Source organism: Ostrea edulis, chromosome 1, assembly GCF_947568905.1.
Source record: "Ostrea edulis chromosome 1, xbOstEdul1.1, whole genome shotgun sequence".
In the NCBI taxonomy this organism is placed as follows: Eukaryota; Metazoa; Mollusca; class Bivalvia; order Ostreida; family Ostreidae; genus Ostrea; species Ostrea edulis.
In genome coordinates this window covers 96,964,447-96,984,051 of record NC_079164.1, presented here as the reverse complement: position 1 = coordinate 96,984,051, position 19,605 = coordinate 96,964,447, and the positions used below count along the sequence as shown (strand labels likewise).

Sequence of the window (19,605 nt, the reverse complement as noted above, 5' to 3'; positions counted from 1 at the left end):
ACTGACACAAAAAGACTCATTTTCATGTTTTTTCAGATCTATATTTAACAATCTAGCTGCTGTCAGTTATCTCTGATGGTCTGACATACAGATTTTTTATGTGTCGCTACACGCTCTGTACAATGACTACATCCTGGCATCCAAACTGGACATATTTTCCTTTTCAAAACAAGGTAGCTTCACCCTCATGTGACTTATCAAAATCAAAATTAATCTGGACATTTAAAAAAACTGGTACTTTATGAATATCTGTAAAAATCAATCATGGATATAAGGAAAATCATTGAATAATAGACACACCATAGAGAAATTACCAGCATAGGAGTTATTGCCCTTGACAACATTTTTCTTTACTATAAATAATTGATTATCTATAGAAAATATAAACTTTTTCAGCATCATTAATTTATCAGATTTTTTTTTATCATACCCAGTGAATGAAAAATTCCTCTAAAACATGTATTTCTATCATGCACAAAGTTTAACAAAGATTTTTTAATAACCCATGATGTTGCACGAGGGTGGAGAGACCTCTTTAAAATTCAACCATTTCATGGATTATGTTTTCTTCTTTGCACTTGGAATCTATAGTCAGTAATAAAAGAACACATACATGTATGATAAACCTCTTTGCCTGAAATTTTTTATGTTAGTCTTCTAAAACCAAAGTAAACTTGGGATATGGCTACATATGCATGTACAATGTACTACCTTAAATACAGAGATAATCGAGAGAAAGAAATTGATCTGAGGTAGCTCAGACTTTAGCAGAGCTATGGGTGATCCAGGACTAAACACTCTGCTGAATTCCAGACAGAGTGTTTGTAAGTAACTAGCTTAATAACATACAGGTGATCAACTCTCTTACTGTTGTGAAAAATTCATTAAATATTCTTAAATGAGAACATGTCTTCTGCACAAGTTGGAAGCACATACATGTTACAGTACATATGTAGCAGGGCTTCACTGAAGTGGGTCTGGAAGGACCCGAAGTGGCCAGTGAGAACATGCATGTACACAGTAAAATCTCATACCAGCATTTCATTTAATGGTCTACAATGGCCAATGAGAATATGCAAGTACATCTGATGCCAGCGTTTTTTAACTTTATGGTATGAAGGAACCCAAAGTATGACAAAATGGCCACAGAAAACACACAAGTATGGTGTGTCAAATCTTACTAGCATTATTGCAGGGACTAATATAAAACTTGAGAAGTGTGAGACTTGTTTTAATTATATCATATAAATACATCCATGTACAAACAATATTTACACCTGTATGTTTCAAAAAAAAAAAAATACCACGATAATTCTGTATTACATTGCGGTTCAACAACTGAAATTAAGTATAGTTCAACACCTGAAATTAAGTATAGTTTAACACCAATACTTTATTTGTGATATATTGGTATGCAGTGCATCTCATTTGGCAGTCCATCTGGAAAATATAAGTAGCATCAAATATCGAAAATGCAAATTACTTTCGTAATTTTCCTAATTGTAAATACGTAATTTACATTTTCATATCACAGTGTGAAATACAAAAAAAAAAAATATAGGTAGTATCAAAATTGTTGTCAATACAATTATTTTCAGCTCTGTTTACAAAACGCCATCATTTGATTTGCATTCTGTGTCAATTGTCTGTGTTAATTCACTGCCTCCTCCATTTTAAGTGTCAGTTACGCTCCTCTGAGGTCCAGTGTCAGAGTATTTACTGTGTTAATTCTGACTGGGACTGGTGGGTGGAAGCAGCCACATTTCCACCATTATTCTCCCGCATTTTTATTGTGTGCTCAATTAAAGAAATACAAACAAAGACCCAGTTGTACATATTCTGAGCGGGAATGGATCCAAATTTTCCAACTTCTCCATGTGGTACATCTGCAAATTAAAAAAATCTCTTTTTACAGACTTGTATAGCAGTGGTTTTAAATGTCAAAATGCATCTGAAAGACATCAAAGGGCTGACTTGCATGCTTACAGATGTCAGAATTCTTTTCCAGATTTTAATACGCGAACACAACAGAATTCATTGGCAATGAATGGTTAAGAATTTGCAGAAGATAACTACATTTGTATTTCCCAAAACACTACAACTGTTAATGTAGATAAACAAAACTTGCCTTTCAAATAGATTTCTAGTTTCTCTGGTGGGATGAGAGCATGGTCGCTAGCTGCTGTAGGGTCATATTCTGTTATCTTCTGCAGCAATTCATTGTTCACATACTACAATTAAATTTTGTCATTAAAATGAGTTTGATCAAATTAAGAAATAACATTGGTGAAATTCTAGATTCTTCCGCTAATTTTCTCATTGAAAATTTCATAGAATTTGTGAGAAGAATAGCACATAGGAATTTTCAGTTATTGAAAATGACAGACAGAGAACCAATTTTTCTCTTTCTAGGTAAATCATGAAAACATTTAAACTTAAAATGTCTAAATGTGGTGATTCATATCTTTGGCCTCTTCCATTGAAATCGGGTTTGTGAATTACATTTCTCAAATTGGTCCAGTCATCCACTTCTCCGTTTTCCACCTGATCCAGGTAAAAGATGGCAACCACTGCCTTTACGATGTTCTGCACAATCTTTGGAGGCTCATTGTAGCTACGTAATTCAGCGAAGGACTTGGCGTCAATCTTTGAGACATTCTCTCTGAGTTCCATCAGCATCAACCTGTCGAACATGATGTCCATTCGGTTGTCGTCGTCTTTTTCTGCCTCTGTAAATATAATGATGCAATATAGGATGAATGAAACTTTTTCAGTTCTTTTACTAGCTGCCTCATCTGTAGTTATAAACATAGAATTATGTCTTGTGTTACAGGCACATCTAACCAAAGACATTTTCATGAATTTTGTACATCTTTAGAAATCTGCAAAATTTGATTTGATTTTTTTTTTACTGATATTGAATTTGGTAGAATCTTTGATACATGATTAAAAGTACAAATCATTAGAAGATATTCACCGAGAACCACAGTTTTGTCTGCCTCTCCTGAGAACTCCTTGGTAATTTCCTTGTGAGCCTGGTTCAGTAATTTGAGCATTCTCTGAACCTCCCTGTTCTCATGTTCAGGTAAGTTCTTCAGTTCTCCAATGCTAATGTCGACTACTGCTACAGCTTTTCCCTGGTCATCACGGAGAGGGAACGCTAGGTGGCGCTGTCCATAGGCATCAGCTGATACTGTCTCTGAGTTGTCTACGCACTTGAACAAGTAATCTCTGAAAGTGACAGGTTAAGTTTATTCATATTTAATGGCATGCTACAAAGATACACCTTTAAGGCCCGTAAAACCCCTGCTCCAGTATTACAACTATGGTATATGAATTATGAAGTTTCAACAGTGTTAGATATTTGACCATGATGTCTCTCTAGGAAATTCAACCATAGTTTCTATTCTAAATCCGTTTGTTTAGCATTCAGTAAAGCCTATAATACTAAAGATAATGATATATGCAAAGTCTTGAGTAATACATGTGCACTAACATCTCCTAAAATATTTTTCTTTTTATTTAAAAAGTGCTTTCTCTTTATAAAATGTGAAGATGGGAGTCCAAAAATTGTTTGTATTGCCGAAGTCTAAAGCTGGGAAAATGTTTGTGATTTGTATGGCTCTTAAGAACAAAAACAGACACTCTACTCACAAGGCTTCATGGTACCTGGCATTACTCAATTTTCTATCAAAGTTTCTCCTTGACCTTGACTCCTACCTGAACAGGTTGTCCTTTCTCTCTAGCCTCGGTGGGCTGAGCAGGTTCTGAACGTTGCCCTTTTCGTCGGTGATCATCATCTTACGGAGGATGTAGTCTCCCTGCTCGGTTCCTGGTTCTACCATGTACGTCACTATTTCCTGTACGTGCGGACTGCGACGATGTATCCAGGACACAGCGCTCTCTGTGATTCTCAGAAGTTTCTTCTTCATGTCTATGTTGTGGTATGAAATACTAAAAGATTTAGCAACTCCCTGGAGAAAAAGAAAAGAGTCCTTTCATTTTCAATTTTCAGATCAAAATGTGCATAAGTGATGACAACAGTTTTAGCATTTGTGAAAACATGATGGTCATAATAAGGTAAACTTTTTTTGTTCCTTTAACAAAGAAATATAACAGAATTCCATTTGTATTTAATAAATCAAATTCTAAAGGATATCAGTTTGAGCATTCCTGAGATTTGCTAATATCATTTCTTTTTCTGTACTGTCTACAGTAAAACATGATTATAGCAAAAACTCTTATAATGAATTATTGCTTATGACAAAGTGATTTTCATTCCCCACATAGATAAATATAACAAACACAGGTGTCTCATTGGACAAATTGAATTACACTAATTATGAAGTGCAGGAGGATATTCCTGGAGCATTGTCAAAACAATCTTAATTTAACCGCATAATGATAAAATAATTATCTCAGTGTATAATGATATATAATGACTTATCAAAATATATGTAGATAAAAAGCAGGAATCTAATGAGGAGAGAATATTCAAAACTTGCGACATATTTTTTTGATATTATAGTTTTACCTGGAAGAATTGGATTTCATGGGTGATGAAGATGGTTTTTGTGTGGTGGTCATTCATCGTGTCAATGCCGAGCAATCCAAACACTCTCTTCCTTTTATCTTTCAGTGGTACCACAATAAAAGACCCCTCTCTGTCCTGTAAACATTTTATAAATATTTACAAATATACATATAATCTCTTTATTGCTTAAGACATACATCTTATCACATTCTAATGTTACATTTATAAATAAATACATAAAAATGGCATTATATGGTGGTGTATAAATCTAGATATACAAATACTATAAGTATTTCTATGAAAAATAGCTTTTAAACAAGAATGTTTTCTTGCAACTTAAGTGCAAGATATAAATATTTCCCTAAATTACAAAGTTCACATACATTATGGACACTTAACAGCACAAATTTGAAAACAGATGGTTTTTGGCAACAATATTATACAAAAACTAACCAAAGGTTGTGAAGTTATGTCCCTTGAAGCAATATTTATTTTTATTGGTTATTTTTGCAAAGAGTCTATAACGTATGATACATGAAATAGGTTTTCTCATGCAGTTTTTACATGTGGCATTTCTTTAATGATTTTCTTCAGCTTTTCATCAACACAAAATAAACTTAACTTACACAGTGCAAAAAAGTTTATGAAATTATCTGCAATGCATGATGAAAGAAATTGTATGTCGATACTAGAAAATAATTTATCAGAAAGACTTTACATATGATACACAAGAGATCTGAAAATATGATACAGTTCTGGCCAAACTTTAGTGTGAAGGCCTTTTACAGTAATTAACAGATTTAATTTTGGCATTATTAGCAAGAGATGAGATCATTAAAACTGAATATCGCTAACAATTTATTCCATATCGGAGGTAATAGACATCTTTTCTGGAATTATAACATCGCTAAAATTAGCTTTTGCTAAATATGTATACCCATTTTTATGGAAAAATCATTGAATTTGTGTCTCAATAAAAATTCCACTTGTACGGTATGTTACAACATTGTATTACCTCGGGAATTCTGTACGGATTATTACGACATATTACCTCAGGAATTCTGTACGGATTATTACGACGTATTACCTCAGGAATTCTGTACGGATTATTACGACGTATTACCTCAGGAATTCTGTACGGATTATTACGACGTATTATCTCTGGAATTCTGTACGGATTATTACAACATATTACCTCCGAAATTCTGTACGGATTATTACAACATGGTATTCCCTCAGAAACTCTGTATGAATTATTACAACATTGTATTACCTCAGAAACTCTGTACAAATTATTACAACATTGTATTACCTCAGGAATTCTGTATGGATTATTACGACGTATTATCTCAGGAATTCTGTACGGATTATTACAACGTATTACCTCAGAAACTCTGTACGGATTATTACAACATTGTATTACCTCAGGAATTCTGTACGGATTATTACGACATATTGCCTCAGGAATTCTATACGGATTATTACGACATGGTATTACCTCAGAAACTCTATGGATTATTATGACATGGTATTACCTCAGGAATTCTGTACGGATTCCAGAACTGTATGTTTCCATGGTTGGCCACTCTGGGAACATGAATTGGTTTTCCACTTTCCACAGCAGCAAAACTACAACAACAAAATTCCCAGGTACATGCACAGAATAAAAACATTACATTCTTAATTCAATCTTTAGACCACCCTAAGGTAATAAAACTTGACACAAGAAACAGGTCATTGTGACGCGTACCTGATGCCCTTCATGTCTTTATACAGAATTTTTGCTAACAGATAGTCAGCATCCTCCATCGTGGCTGCCACATAACGCAGGCACACATTGCCTCTCTCTGGGTCCAGGGTATTCCTCTCCAGCATTGCAATGTTGGCACTGATTCTTTTCCCCCCACCGTGTGCCTCAGCATCCTAGAAAATACACATCAATATCGTCATACAAAAATAATGTGATAATAATAAAACCATTGATAAAGAGCCTTATATAATGACAATTAATGTACTCTGAAGTACCGGTATACATGTCAATGAGTTCTTGTAGATTTTCGGGAAGACAATATCTCTTTTCTCAAAGGGATATTGTAAACCAATGTGCAGTGCAATGTTTAATCATAAATCTGCAGACCTTATAGAGAGCATTGAATACTGTATACTGTTATAAATCTACAGACCCTATAGAGAGCATTGTACGTGGCTCTGTATACAGACCTCATAGAAAGCATTGAATACGACTCTGTACACAGACATTATAGAAAGCATTGTATGTGGCTCTGTATACAGACCTCATAGAAAGCATTGAATACGACTCTGTACACAGACATTATAGAAAGTATTGAATACAGCTCTGTATACAGACATTATAGAGAGCATTGAATATGAATCTGTATACAGACATTATAGAGAGCATTGAATATGAATCTGTATACAGACCTTGTAGAAAGCATTGAATACAGCTCTGTAAACAGACATTATAGAGAGCATTGAATACAGCTCTGTATACAGACATTATAGAGATCATTGAATACGGCTCTGTATACAGACCTTATAGAAAGCATTGAATACTGTATACTGTTATAAATCTGCAGAACTTATAGAGAGCATTGAATATGGCTCTGTATACAGACATTATAGAGAGCATAGAATACAGCTCTGTATATAGACCTCATAGAAAGCATTGAATACTGTATACTGTTATAAATCTGCAGAACTTATAGAGAGCATTGAATATGGCTCTGTATACAGACCTTATAGAGAGCATTGAATATGGATCTTTATTACATAGCTAATAAATAGTCTAATATAAAACCTGCGCAAAATCTAGAGAATGTTAGTGTTCAATATCCTGAGAATTTATTGAACGCTAACTTTGCATTGCGTAAATTGTATGTGCCCGAAACATTCCGAGTATGAGCGTTCAATATTGACGTTACCGTAACGACATAAACAAGCCAAAATGGCAGACGACGGTCCTCCGAATCAGACAGAGCCGGTATTTGATATTTACTTAAGCAAAATGTTTTACTGTACATAAATTATGATGTCCCCATTTACAAAATCAGTTTGCTTCATGCATTAATGACGGGTTAGATATTGAACAGTTAAGAAATGCATACTCTTAATTTGGAGTAGTTTGGGTGAAAAGGGATATAATTTAACAACTAAATACTTTAGCTATATAATAAAAGGGTTATTGAACTTATATAGGTGAATATAGGCACTCGTTGGCTGTCAAAATGCACTCGCAAGCTCGTGCATTTTCACAGCCAACTCGTGCCAATATTCACCAATATAAGTTCAATAACCCTATAGTATACAGACATTATAGAGAGCATTGAATCCTGTATACTGTTATAAATCTGCAGACCTTATAGAGAGCATTGAATATGGCTCTGTATACAGACCTTATAGAGAGCATTGAATACGGCTCTGTATACAGACCTTATAGAGAGCATTGAATACGGCTCTCTCTGTATACAGACCTTATAGAGAGCATTGAATACGGCTCTGTATACAGACCTTATAGAGAGTATTGAATACGGCTCTGTATACAGACCTTATAGAGAGCATTGAAAACGGCTCTGTATACTGGCTCCATGCTGGCTCCGCCTGTTTCTGCTGCTGAAACGATCTGCTGCAGCCACTTCTTCCTAGCTTCTCCACGGATCCTCTCGGCATAGGAACGCTGTGATAGACAAAACAGGGGTATAATTATCTCTTTAATCGTCATCACAGAGGAACGCTGTGATAATTAAAACAGGGGTATAATTATCTCTTTAATCGTCATCACAGAGGAACGCTGTGATAATTAAAACAGGGGTATAATTATCTCTTTAATCGTCATCACAGAGGAACGCTGTGATAATTAAAACAGGGGTATAATTATCTCTTTAATCGTCATCACAGAGGAATGCTGTGATAGACAAAACAGGGCATATAACTGTCTATCTATTTAATCAAATATGGCATTACATCACAGAAGACATTATAGTATCTACAAGACAAGAGACCCATGGGCCACGATGCTCACCTGAGTAACCATCTTACTTTTGTCTCCAGGCACACCATAATCAGGTCAGCCTTGTTTACACATCTTAATGGTGGACGTGTGAATAGAGTCTATTGATATGACTTATCATGACCCTACTAGTCTTGAAAAGAAGATTTTTAATTTTACCCCCCCCCCCCCCCCCCCCCCCCCGTGGCCATGATTTGAACAAAATTGAATCTGCACTAACTTAGGATGCTTGCATATAAGTAGCTTATTATGACCCTACTATTCCTGTGAAGATTTTTTCTATATATACACCCATGTAAAACTTTATATTCAATTGGGGTCCATCCCACCCTGGGATCATTGATTTCAACACCTTTGAATCTGTACTATCTGAGGATTCTTACCCATAAACTTGACTATTCATGGCCTATCTGTTCATAAGAAGAAATTATTTTAAAACATTTTACTTTATATACCCATGTAGATTTTTTATTCCCTATTGTGGCTCCACCCTACCCCCAGGGGCCAAAAATTGAACAAACTTGAATCTGCATTTTCTGAGGATTCTTGCATATTAATAGGACTAAATTCTAGTACCCAACGAAAGGTCTCGTCACAAGGAATACACATGTGAAATATGAAAGCCTAGAACTAACCATTTAAGAATTATCACTTTTCAAAAGTAGGTCAAACCCCAAGATCAAGGTCATGAGGTCAAAAATTTTGCTGCCAAAAGAGAGGTCTTGTCACAAGGTATACAAATGTCATATATGAAAACCCTATCACTTACCATTCAAAAATTATGACCTAGGTTAAAGTTTTTGCAGACAAACAGACAGATGAATTAACCAAAAACTATGTGTCCCCGAATCTCTGAAAATAGGGGCATAAAAACTCTTAACAAATAAATGTTCTTGTTGAATACCTCTACACTGTTGACTAGGAATTCTACAAAATAATCAAAGGAATCGGCTCCTGGCATCTCATCCACAGCCAGTTGTACAAAGGTCCGGAACTCCCTCTTACTTAGTCTGTTATCGGCGTACCGGGATTGTTTCTTCAGTGCAGACTTGGCTAAAAAGAAAAAAAATTGTTTGATTTTCACCTGTGCATATAGCGAAGTCATACTAAGTAAAGGATGAGAGCATATGTTCCAATGTTGAATCCTTAAAATATGCTAAAGTTATTAGTAGGAATAGATATTCCTGCACCAAAAAAAAATGTCTGGGAGCAAATTGGGAAACATTCAGTGAGTCTTAGTTATTCTCTTGTATTTAGTACAATTATGCTTGTGTGTGTATAAATTACCACTTTAACATGAATTTCTTAAGAGACTCTCAGAAGTTAACAAAATTAGAAAATAGCGATGATGAAAACTGAAGTAGTGATGATGAAAACAGTAAGTAGTGATGATGAAAACAGTAAGTAGTGATGATGCAGTAGTATGATACCTCTCTGTATAGCCTCTGTTTCCTGTCCCTCCTTGTACTTTTGCATCACAGTTTCTACATCCTCCAGGTCTAAATAGCCACAACCATCATTATCCCACTTCTCAAACAATGAGTCCATCATGTGCTTCCTCTGGGTCGACAATGCTTCCTTTCTGGCCTGCACAATAAATTGACAAAGTTTTATCATGAAACTGACCAATAGCAACGTTCAAATGAAACTGTATTAAAAAAGAAATTTGAAAGCATTTCTGTTTAGAAAACAGAATGGTTTTAGATTTCGCCCCCATGAAATTGATACATCAGTAGTTAATGGAAAGATGGAGGCACATGAAAGCCAGCTCCATGGCTATACAGTATCACTGAAAAGCCACAACTGAACTGCATGTGAAAAATGTTGTTGACTGGTTTGTTACCTTCATCAGTCTTTCCATTTTCTCTTCCTCGGTTTCTTCATAGCCATCTTTGACATACTTGGTCAGCATGTCGAAGGAATCTTTGGTGGGCTCATTACCCAAGAAAGTCTCCGTGAGAGTGACAAACTGAGACACGTTCAGTGAGTTCTCATCAAAGGCCGACTGCCCAGATCCCTTACTCATGGTGGTCAATGCTGAAATATGTTTTTAGGGTAAACAAGAATTCTGCAAGTATTGCATAGCAATACAGATGATGATGTCCCGTAAATCAAAGCATGATGGAACAAAGTCCGGAAAACAAAATTGCAAGATGTCTATTCAACTATACAATATTTGTTAGAGTAAGTCAGTTTTCTGAGGGGTTTTTCCACCATGTTTTGATGCACAATATAGGAAGCTGACTACTTTTTTTTTACTGATGGTAAATTGGTAAATTGGCAGATTTTGTCCTGCCTCTATAAGGCTCTGGGGAAATCCTGAAATTTACAATTTATGTCCTCCTTGTCCCAACGATGCTATATACCAAATTTCAAAAGAATTGGAATTGTAGCTATCAAGAAGATGTTAGAAATGTTCAATTGTTAACTCATGACATGGACAAAGATCAATTACAATAGGTCACCTGAGTAACTCAGGTGAACTACGAATTGTCCTCGCAGTATCTGAAAACAAGTTGATATTGTTCAATGCTAGTGCTGGACAAAAATAGATGCAATACAAATCTTGATATGATTCTGTCAAGGGGCAACAACTCTTGCAAAACCCGAACAAGGTTATTTGTGCGAGTCTGTCATGGACTCTCACCTGTTTTTTCTCTATTGAAAGTTGTACCAGCAGCAAATTTGACATTGCTCTTTTCTTCCTCTGTTGTTGAAGTTATTGTTGATGGTGCATCAGATGTTTTCGTGACAGTGGTATCCTTTCCTAGTAAAATAGTGTAAATCATTTCATGTTGTGGCTTCAGAAAGAATGCAGATCCAGAAAATCTATCAGATGATACATGTATCTTGAAGTACTGCTCACAATGGGATTGCATTTAAAGAAAATATCTTGATTATATACAACAATTCTGTCACTCTCTTGATTATATTGCATTATATTAGATCAAAGCATTTGGAACAAGAAAATGAAAAGCATGCAATTCAGGGAAGAGAAAAAAATACACCAATATAAAGCATTTGGGAATAACGAACCTCCTTCTTTCTCAGGCTCAACTGAGGATGCCTCTTTCTCAGGTTTCACAGGCTCCTCTTTTTGGTCTTTCTCTTCTGGTTCAGCTTTGACCTCTGACTTTTCAGGCTCTGGTTTGGATTCAGCTGGTTCTGTCTTTTCCTCTGATTTTTCTTCAGTTGGAGGAGTCGCAGGCTTGGTTTCTGGTTTATCTGTTTCTGGTTTTTCTCCGGTTTTCTCCTCAGTTTTGGCTTCCTCTGCTGGTTTTTCTTCCTCTTTCTGTAGCTCTTCAGATTTCTTCTCCTCGTCTGGCTTTTCAGCTGACTTATCTTGGGTTGTTATAGATAATACCTCTACCTCTGGTTTTGCTGGTGTTTTGTCGTTTTCCTCTGGTTTAGGTGAAGGTGTTGGTTTTTCTTCCTTTTCACCTGGTGTAGTTGTGGGTGGTTCGGTTGTTTCTGGTTTCTTCTCTTCTACAACCTCTGGTGTGACTGGTTTACTTTGGGCAGTAGTTGCAGGGATTTCTATTTTGTCTTCACTAGTCTGCTCAGTTTCGTCTGGTTTTTCTGGTGCCGGTTCAGCTGGTATAGGCGTAGGAGAAGCAGAAGTCGGTGCAGTCACTGATTAAAGCAGGAAAACATAACATGCAGGCAAACATCTCAACTTTCAAAAATATGCGCCAAAATAACAAAGGTATTAAAAATGAAGATAATTTACAATCTCAGATTTTTGGTAACTCTAACATAACATATTTTTTAAAGATTTAAACAAAGTATCCTGCCTGATTAATTAGAAAGACCAGTATTTAAGTCATTGCATGCTTACTACATTGTGATTTTAGTTGAATTTAAATCTTTCAACTGCATCCATTTTGAAATCTCATATCATATTTATAACAGGTATTTTCTGTAGTTGTTCATTTTTGGTGCAATTTTGCGGATAGAAAACAAGAGGCCCAAGGGCCTAGAATCGCTCTTCTGATAAATTGTACAACCCTACCATTTCTATTCTTAGCCTCTTAGTATTCTAAATCTTTAGTTAAATCCTAAGAATTCAAAAAAAGTAGGTCAATGTGACCTACTTTTTGGTTTACACATTTTGAGAACCCAAGAAATATCAACTGACAAAGTTTGATGATTTTAAGTCAATTAGTATCTGAATATTGAAATATAGCTGTCAAATTCCAATCGTAGGTCATGGTGACCTACTTTTTGGTCAGCGAACTCCGAACATGCAAGACCCATCAACTGACAAAGTTAGATGACTGTAGGTCAAATAGTATCTGAAAAATATATAAATATAGCCGTCCAATTCCAAAAGTAGGTCAAGGTGACCTACTTTTTCGTTAACACCCTTCAAACATGCAAGACCCAACAACTGACAAAGTTTGATGACTGTAGGTCAAATAGTATCTGAATTATATAAATATAGCCGTCCAATTCCAAAAGTAGGTCAAGTTGACCTACTTTTTGGTCGACACCCTTTGAACATGCAAAACGCATCAACTGACAAAGTTTGATGACTGTAGGTCAAATAGTATCTGAAATATATAAATATAGCTGTCCAATTCCAAAAGTAGGTCAAAGTGACCTACTTTTTGGTCGAAACCCTTCGAACATGCAAGACCCATCAACTGACAAAGTTTGATGACTGTAGGTCAAATAGTATCTGAAATATATAAATATAGCCGTCAAATTCCAAAAGTAGGTCAAGGTGACCTACTTTTTGGTCGACACACTCCGTAGACTCAAGATGCATCAACTGTCAAAGTTTGATGATTGTAGGTCAATTAGTGACTGAAATATATAAATATAACTGTCAAATGCCAAAAGTAGGTCACAGTGACCTACTTTTTGATCGATACACTCCGAAGACTCAAGATGCATCAACTGACAAAGTTTGATGATTGTAGGTCAAATAGTGTCTGAAATATAGTAATTTAGCTGTCAAATACCAAAAGTAAGTCACGGTGACCTACTTTTTGGTCGACACAAAGTGAAGACTGAAGACGCATCAACTGACAAAGTTTGATGATCCTAGGTTTTACAGTGCCCAAAATATGCATCTAAAATTGAAAATGTGAAATTTGAATATCTGCAAAATTCAAAAAGTAGGTCACTGTGACCTACTTTTTTTATAAATATGTTTCAAGGCCTCAAGATGCATCAACTTACAAGATTTGATGATTCTAAACCTCTCGGTATTAGAAATAACAACTTAAAATATATCTATAAATGATAAGCCATAAAATTCAGAAAGTAGGTCACGGTGACCTATTTTTCAGTTGACGCATTTCAAGGTCCCATGATCCACCAACTGACAAGTTTTGATGATCATAGGCTTCAAAGTGTCCAAGATATGCATCAAAATTAATTTTAAAATAAATACCTGCAAAATTCAAAAAGTAGGTCACCGTGACCTACTTTTGAGACAACTTGACACAAGGTCCTAAGATGCATCAACTGTCAAAATTTGATGATCCTAGTCCTTATAATGACTAAAATATCAAAGATTTAAGGAAATATAAATTTAGGTCAACTTTGAAGTGACCTTGAGACCACGCCCTTTGCCCCAGGGTAATGCCTTGAACAATTTTTAATCTACAACATATCCTCATCCTTATGTGTAAGTTTGGTGATAATCATCTTCACAAGTCAAGGGTTATTGATTCGTTACCTCGTACTACGAGGTAACGAATCAATAACCCTTGACTTGTGAAGATGGGTGATAATCTGCCCAGTGGTTCTTGAGAAGAAGATTTTTTAGCAACAACTACTTTTGTTTGTATTTTCCTGATTATCTCCCCTTGTTAAAGGGTCACATCCCTCTATTTAGTATGTATGAAAGCCCTTGGGCCAATGATACCCTGTAACAAATTTGAAAAAAATTGGCCAAGGGGTTCTCGAGTTATAGCCCTTTTTCTAAAAAGTTTACGCACACCGCACAAATGGCCATAGCATTAGCTCTTTGAGCCTTCGGCTCAGAAGAGCTAAAAATCCACCAAAATTACAATTGCAATATATATATATATATATATATATATATATAAAGCACTAAATAATCACAACTAGGTACTGAAAATTTTCGCCCCAGCCCGGGATCGAACCAGCGACGTACGGCACCCACCGCCTAGCAAGATTGTCAAACCAGTGCGTAAGTCCACTCGGCCACAACGACTTCCCTATATATATATATATATATATATATATACACACACACACACGATACACACAGGTATATAAAGGTATGATGCAGCTGCAGAAATTGGAAATGCAGAATGTAATTTGCTATCAATTGGAGATTGAATTGCGGAAATTCCCATCTGCAGAAAATACCCATAACATGGTAATTCTTGAACAACAATTCCTTTTAAGTTGATATGTATAGGTAAATACAATAAGAGTCTCACAAACAAATGCAGATCATACAAGCAAAGCAGGATATATTAAAGCATCATCAAAAACTGACAATAAAGCACAACAAGAAAAGACTAATTCTTTCTCTAAACTTTACCAAATTTTCTTGAATTTATTTATACAATTGTAACATCCTGTTGATTTACATGAATGGCTTTAATCTGTTTGATCACATTTTCTTTTAAAGTTATTATCAATATAAAGTTCATGGCAAATTCAGAATAATGTGTTTGTATGCTGCCTCACATGTCCTAGCTTGTCTTGGAAAATCTACAACTGCAAGCTTACATTAGAAATTTTTAAAACTTTTAACCAATAGAAAGTGACATCTGTACTAACCTGTGGTGGTGGTGGTAGTTGTTTCTCCGTCATCATCATAAAAAATGTCCTCTACCTCATCTACCTCTGCCACAGGCCCTGCCAAAGATACAGTAAATTCCTTCAAATCTTATCTTTTGAAGATTCCTAATATTTGTCCAATGGGACTAGGAGTGTGTGGATTTTGAACTATTCTGCTACAATATCACAATTTACACTTACATCTGCGAGGATTTCGTACATTTCTCTTGATGTCTTCTTTTATGGAATCCCAAAATGCCTCAAAAAGACTGAGAATTCTATGTCTGTCCAGTAATCCAATCTGGAGGACAAAAATGAATATTGTTGAAATTTTCTATTCAAGAGCCAAGAAAAACTGTAGGAGACAACATTTTATTATTTATTAGACTACATAGCAACTTACTCCACTGTGATCGCACGAGATGAAGAGATTCGTAAGCACAATTCTTCTCTGCTCGCGGTTAGAAGCAGCACAATGAGAATCCGCACAAAGGGACAGATGTTGCATGAACTGCTCAAATACTTCAAAACTGAAGTCATCTATAAATAGTGTCAAGTACTGAAAAAAAAAAAAAAAAGACTTAACAAATTATACATGTAATGGTATGAAAGAATTTTAAAAAAAATTTATAGTTATTGATACATGTATATGTACTGTAAATCATTTATGAATTGTGATACTTCATTTCTGCAAATCTGCCCTCATTGAAACATAATCGTCACGATCGTTCAATTTTTTCCTTACTGTGTACATGTATATATATATGAAATCATTCATGAGGACCATATTTTTGCATCAATGTAACATTGTGAATTTACACAAAAATAAAGTTCTCACAATCAAATATTTATTAACAATATTTAATTAATCTGTGTATAAAGGGCGAGATCAAAAGTTCAATGTCTGACACAAAACTCACATAGTTTTAGCCAAAATCCCCTCACCCCCCTTTAAAGCTAAATATGATGAATGTTGAAATTAATTGATTAACAAGTAAAAACATACAATTATACACTCTGCACACCTTTTCTACTGTTTATTCGCAAATGAAAGTGTACGTTAAAACTATTGAATGTTCATTAAAAAGTAATATTATTATGTGGTTTTTTAACAGTCGTTTGTCTTTTTTCACTAAAGTGTAATCGATTTCAGATGACAGAAACTTACGGGAGATTTTATTCCCCCTCCCCCTAACTATTTGAATTTTAGATTTTTATCCGACATCAATCTTTTGATCTCGCCTCTAACAATGATGAAATGTTAGTACTGAACTATACCTTAGCAAATTCTTTCACAGACAGTGCCTTCCCTGATTCATCAGTTGGTTCTAGAGCACGACTAAGTTTAAATCCGTCTTTCAAGTCCTCAGGAAAATTCTCTGCTATTTCAGCAAATGACCTCAAAGCATTTTGAACCTAAAAAGTAAAAACATAAATTAAAAAAATCATAAACTATCTTCCATTCACTCATAAACATGATGTTTATCATTTCTAAAAAGTTATCTGTTTAATAAATTAATTTCAAATTTATTATAATATTATAATTTGCCTAAATGCTAAAAAAAAAAAACCCTCATACCAGAGAGAGTTCCACTCTTCCATCAGGCTGCACATGCCATTCCTGGAATTGTTTCATAAACCTGGCTTCTCTTCTGTCTCTCTCTTCCTGTTTTACTCTCTCCAGGCGATCCCTCTCTTCTCGTCGTCGTTTCGCCTCTGCTTTTATTCTAGCTAACCTGTGTGTGCAAAAAACATTGATTATTTGAAAATAGCAACCATGACAATTCATATTGATATGTAATTTATTGGGTTTCCAAAATATAACTCCCTGAAATAATGAATACATAATTTAAGATTGTATACTGATTCAACATGACTTGTTTGATCATATGTACTATTATGCATTTAATCAATACCATTACCTATTATCTTCAATATTGAAAAGTTGTTTCTTCAGTTCCTCAGAAACTTCTCTAATTCCCCTCACATAGGGTGATGCTTCTGAGAAGTTACTGTACCTAGGATTGTTTCTCATCATGTATTGTGCTAAGTAATTAATTGGGTTAAAATCTGCATCTTCCATATTCTCATCAGTCAAACCACGTTTGTCAGCTTCGGATAACAACTTTTCAACTCCAAGGATCAGAGTTGGTAAAACTTTGTCAACCATATATGTTCTAACTTCCAATGTAGCCTCATTTTCATTTAACCAATCTCTTGCAAGAATTTCAATGGGAATTTTGCGTGCAAGTTTCTTAGCATTTTCTCTTGAGCTTTTCACTTGCTGTTTTTTGTCATTGCGCATCCCCACAAGTTTTTCCATCATGCTTTGTTCATGCATCCGTTTCCATCGCCTAACAGCACTTCTGACAATGGGACGAGAATAATCTGTGGGGGTTTTCTTTCCACTCCCTGGTGCAGATCTCTGGCCCTGCGACCCGGCACTACGAGGGGCAGCCATAGTTACCCTTTTAGTAGGGCTTCCTGGTTTCTGAATATCTGCCATTTCTATCATGAAATAAAATCACGTCGTTAGACCTACTAGATTCTTGTAAATGATGCTAATTTTTTAACGTTCCTGTTAAACTTTAGTGCTGAATATGGAGTGCTATTTAAAAATTCATACTCAAACTGACAAAAACTATTTAATTATGCAACACTGACTGGTGAAATCCGCAATAAAATGAAATAAGCTTGTTCATATATATAGATTATAGGATAATCGTCACTGATTTAGAAACACAGTGCAAACCTGGAATTGTATGTCAAGTTCTTCACATTTTGTAAACAGTGTTAGTCCTCCATTATTCGTTGCTATGAGGTCTGTCTCACTTAGACGCTTCGTCAGGTGCTCGGCTTCCCGTGCATGCGTAACACTACAACGGAAGTTGAATAAGTTTCAGGAAGAGAAGTCATTTGTTTTTGTTTTAACCAGCGGCATTTCATATGATGTATTTGGCATAACGATGTGAATACTAAATCAGAAAGAGGGAGGAATTTTAAGAGGAAAATGGCTCTCGTGACAGTTCAACGATCGCCAAGTCCGAGTAACAGTGCAGCAGAATCGGTAATTTTTTTTTTTATTCATTTAATTTTTTGGGGTACCGTAGTAGGATTATCATGTACATGTCTTTATATGAAGATGTAGTAACACATGACGTATACATACACAAAGATACTTTGAGGATAAGTTGGAAGAAATACTTGTCATTTTTTAAATGCCTTAGAGAATGTGCAAAACAAAAATCTAATTTTTAAAGATTGAAATTCTTTTGGTTAAAACACACTGAGAAAGAAAAAAAAAAAAAAGAAGATCCAGGCAGGATGAATCAAAAGTATGACGTGATAAGGATTTCATAAGGAACTATATTTGCATTAGTGATTAGAGGTTCCAAACTTCTTTTTAAAATAGCAATTGTGTGCTTTGCATTATATATACTCCAAATGCATAGAAGCCAGTCACTGGGTGAGACACAAGATGAATATAGAAAAGTATTTGTGAACTTTCACTAAAACTAATGGAGTCAAAATCTTTAAAGATTAATAGCCTGGAATTTTTCACCTCATCAAGAATTTTACTCATTGCTAGAGATATCACTTGGCAGTGTTTTAAGTGTTAAAGGGTCACAAATTTGGGTACTATGAAATGATAAATTACACAGAACTTTAAGGAGCTAATAGCTTCATTTGGTATAATATGGTGATGATATGATTTCTTTTATCATATTCATCCTTCTGGTGTCCGAGATTTAGAACCAGAATTATATAGATATGCTTTATGGGGTTTTGTTGCAAATCATAGGTGCTACATGAATTTAATATAACAGTGTAAAATGTTATTGTTATTAGTGAAGTATGTTTTTGAATTACTGTTCTAACTCTATTTCAGAAATATATAAAAATTATAAATTCTAAAACTAGAATATGAACATTTTTCATTTCAAACTGTACTTTTACATTCACTTCTGGAACATTGTCAGAGAAGTATGGTGTAACGGTAGAATATGTTAATTTTGTATTAGCACCAATCCATTATTTAGCTATGAAACCTAGTACATAATTCTGGTTCTATTTATCACGTAAATGATGATTGTGATAAAATTATTAATGAAAATACCATATCATACAAAATTAATCTGTATTTCTTCATCACCACACTAATTTAGACCTATACTATGCTAGACACTTGGGGTAGTGAAGGTTTTCTGTCATGCCAATACCTAAAATATGACACTGGGCATCAGTATATGTAAGACCTGTGGCGTTTATTTAAATG

General features: G+C 35.0%; 2 protein-coding genes across 10 annotated transcripts in view; one reads left to right on the top strand and one right to left on the bottom strand.

Moving 5' to 3' along the window:
* Positions 1-1,215: 1,215 nt before the first annotated feature.
* On the bottom strand, positions 1,216-18,190 carry LOC125672179 (EF-hand calcium-binding domain-containing protein 5-like). Of its 2 annotated transcripts, XM_048908309.2 has the most exons (21): positions 18,082-18,190; positions 17,252-17,837; positions 16,909-17,065; positions 16,608-16,745; positions 15,733-15,888; positions 15,531-15,630; positions 15,330-15,407; positions 11,598-12,194; positions 11,209-11,328; positions 10,405-10,598; positions 9,992-10,148; positions 9,466-9,614; positions 8,100-8,228; positions 6,285-6,457; positions 6,070-6,163; positions 4,535-4,669; positions 3,721-3,974; positions 2,978-3,231; positions 2,503-2,729; positions 2,129-2,231; positions 1,216-1,886 (listed from the first exon to the last, which is right to left on the bottom strand). In XM_048908309.2, exons 2-21 carry the CDS (start codon positions 17,833-17,835, stop codon positions 1,717-1,719), a joined length of 3,969 nt encoding a protein of 1,322 aa, XP_048764266.2. In that variant the 5' UTR covers positions 17,836-17,837; positions 18,082-18,190; the 3' UTR covers positions 1,216-1,716. The 2 variants fall into 2 exon arrangements, with proteins under 2 accessions (XP_048764266.2, XP_048764274.1); XM_048908317.2 differs by lacking the exon at positions 11,598-12,194 and having other exon boundaries at positions 18,082-18,161.
* Positions 18,189-19,605, top strand: part of LOC125672187 (uncharacterized) — a 40,247-nt gene continuing 38,830 nt past the window's right edge. For 4 of the 8 annotated variants that reach the window (XM_048908364.2, XM_048908339.2, XM_048908359.2 and 1 more), the window contains exon 1: positions 18,201-18,396. In XM_048908364.2, the coding sequence (XP_048764321.2) occupies positions 18,340-18,396 (57 nt within the window). In that variant the 5' untranslated portion in view covers positions 18,201-18,339. Of the gene's footprint in view, positions 18,397-19,605 lie in introns of all 8 variants that reach the window. The other 4 variants (XM_048908381.2, XM_048908357.2, XM_048908350.2 and 1 more) reach the window with 2 other exon arrangements.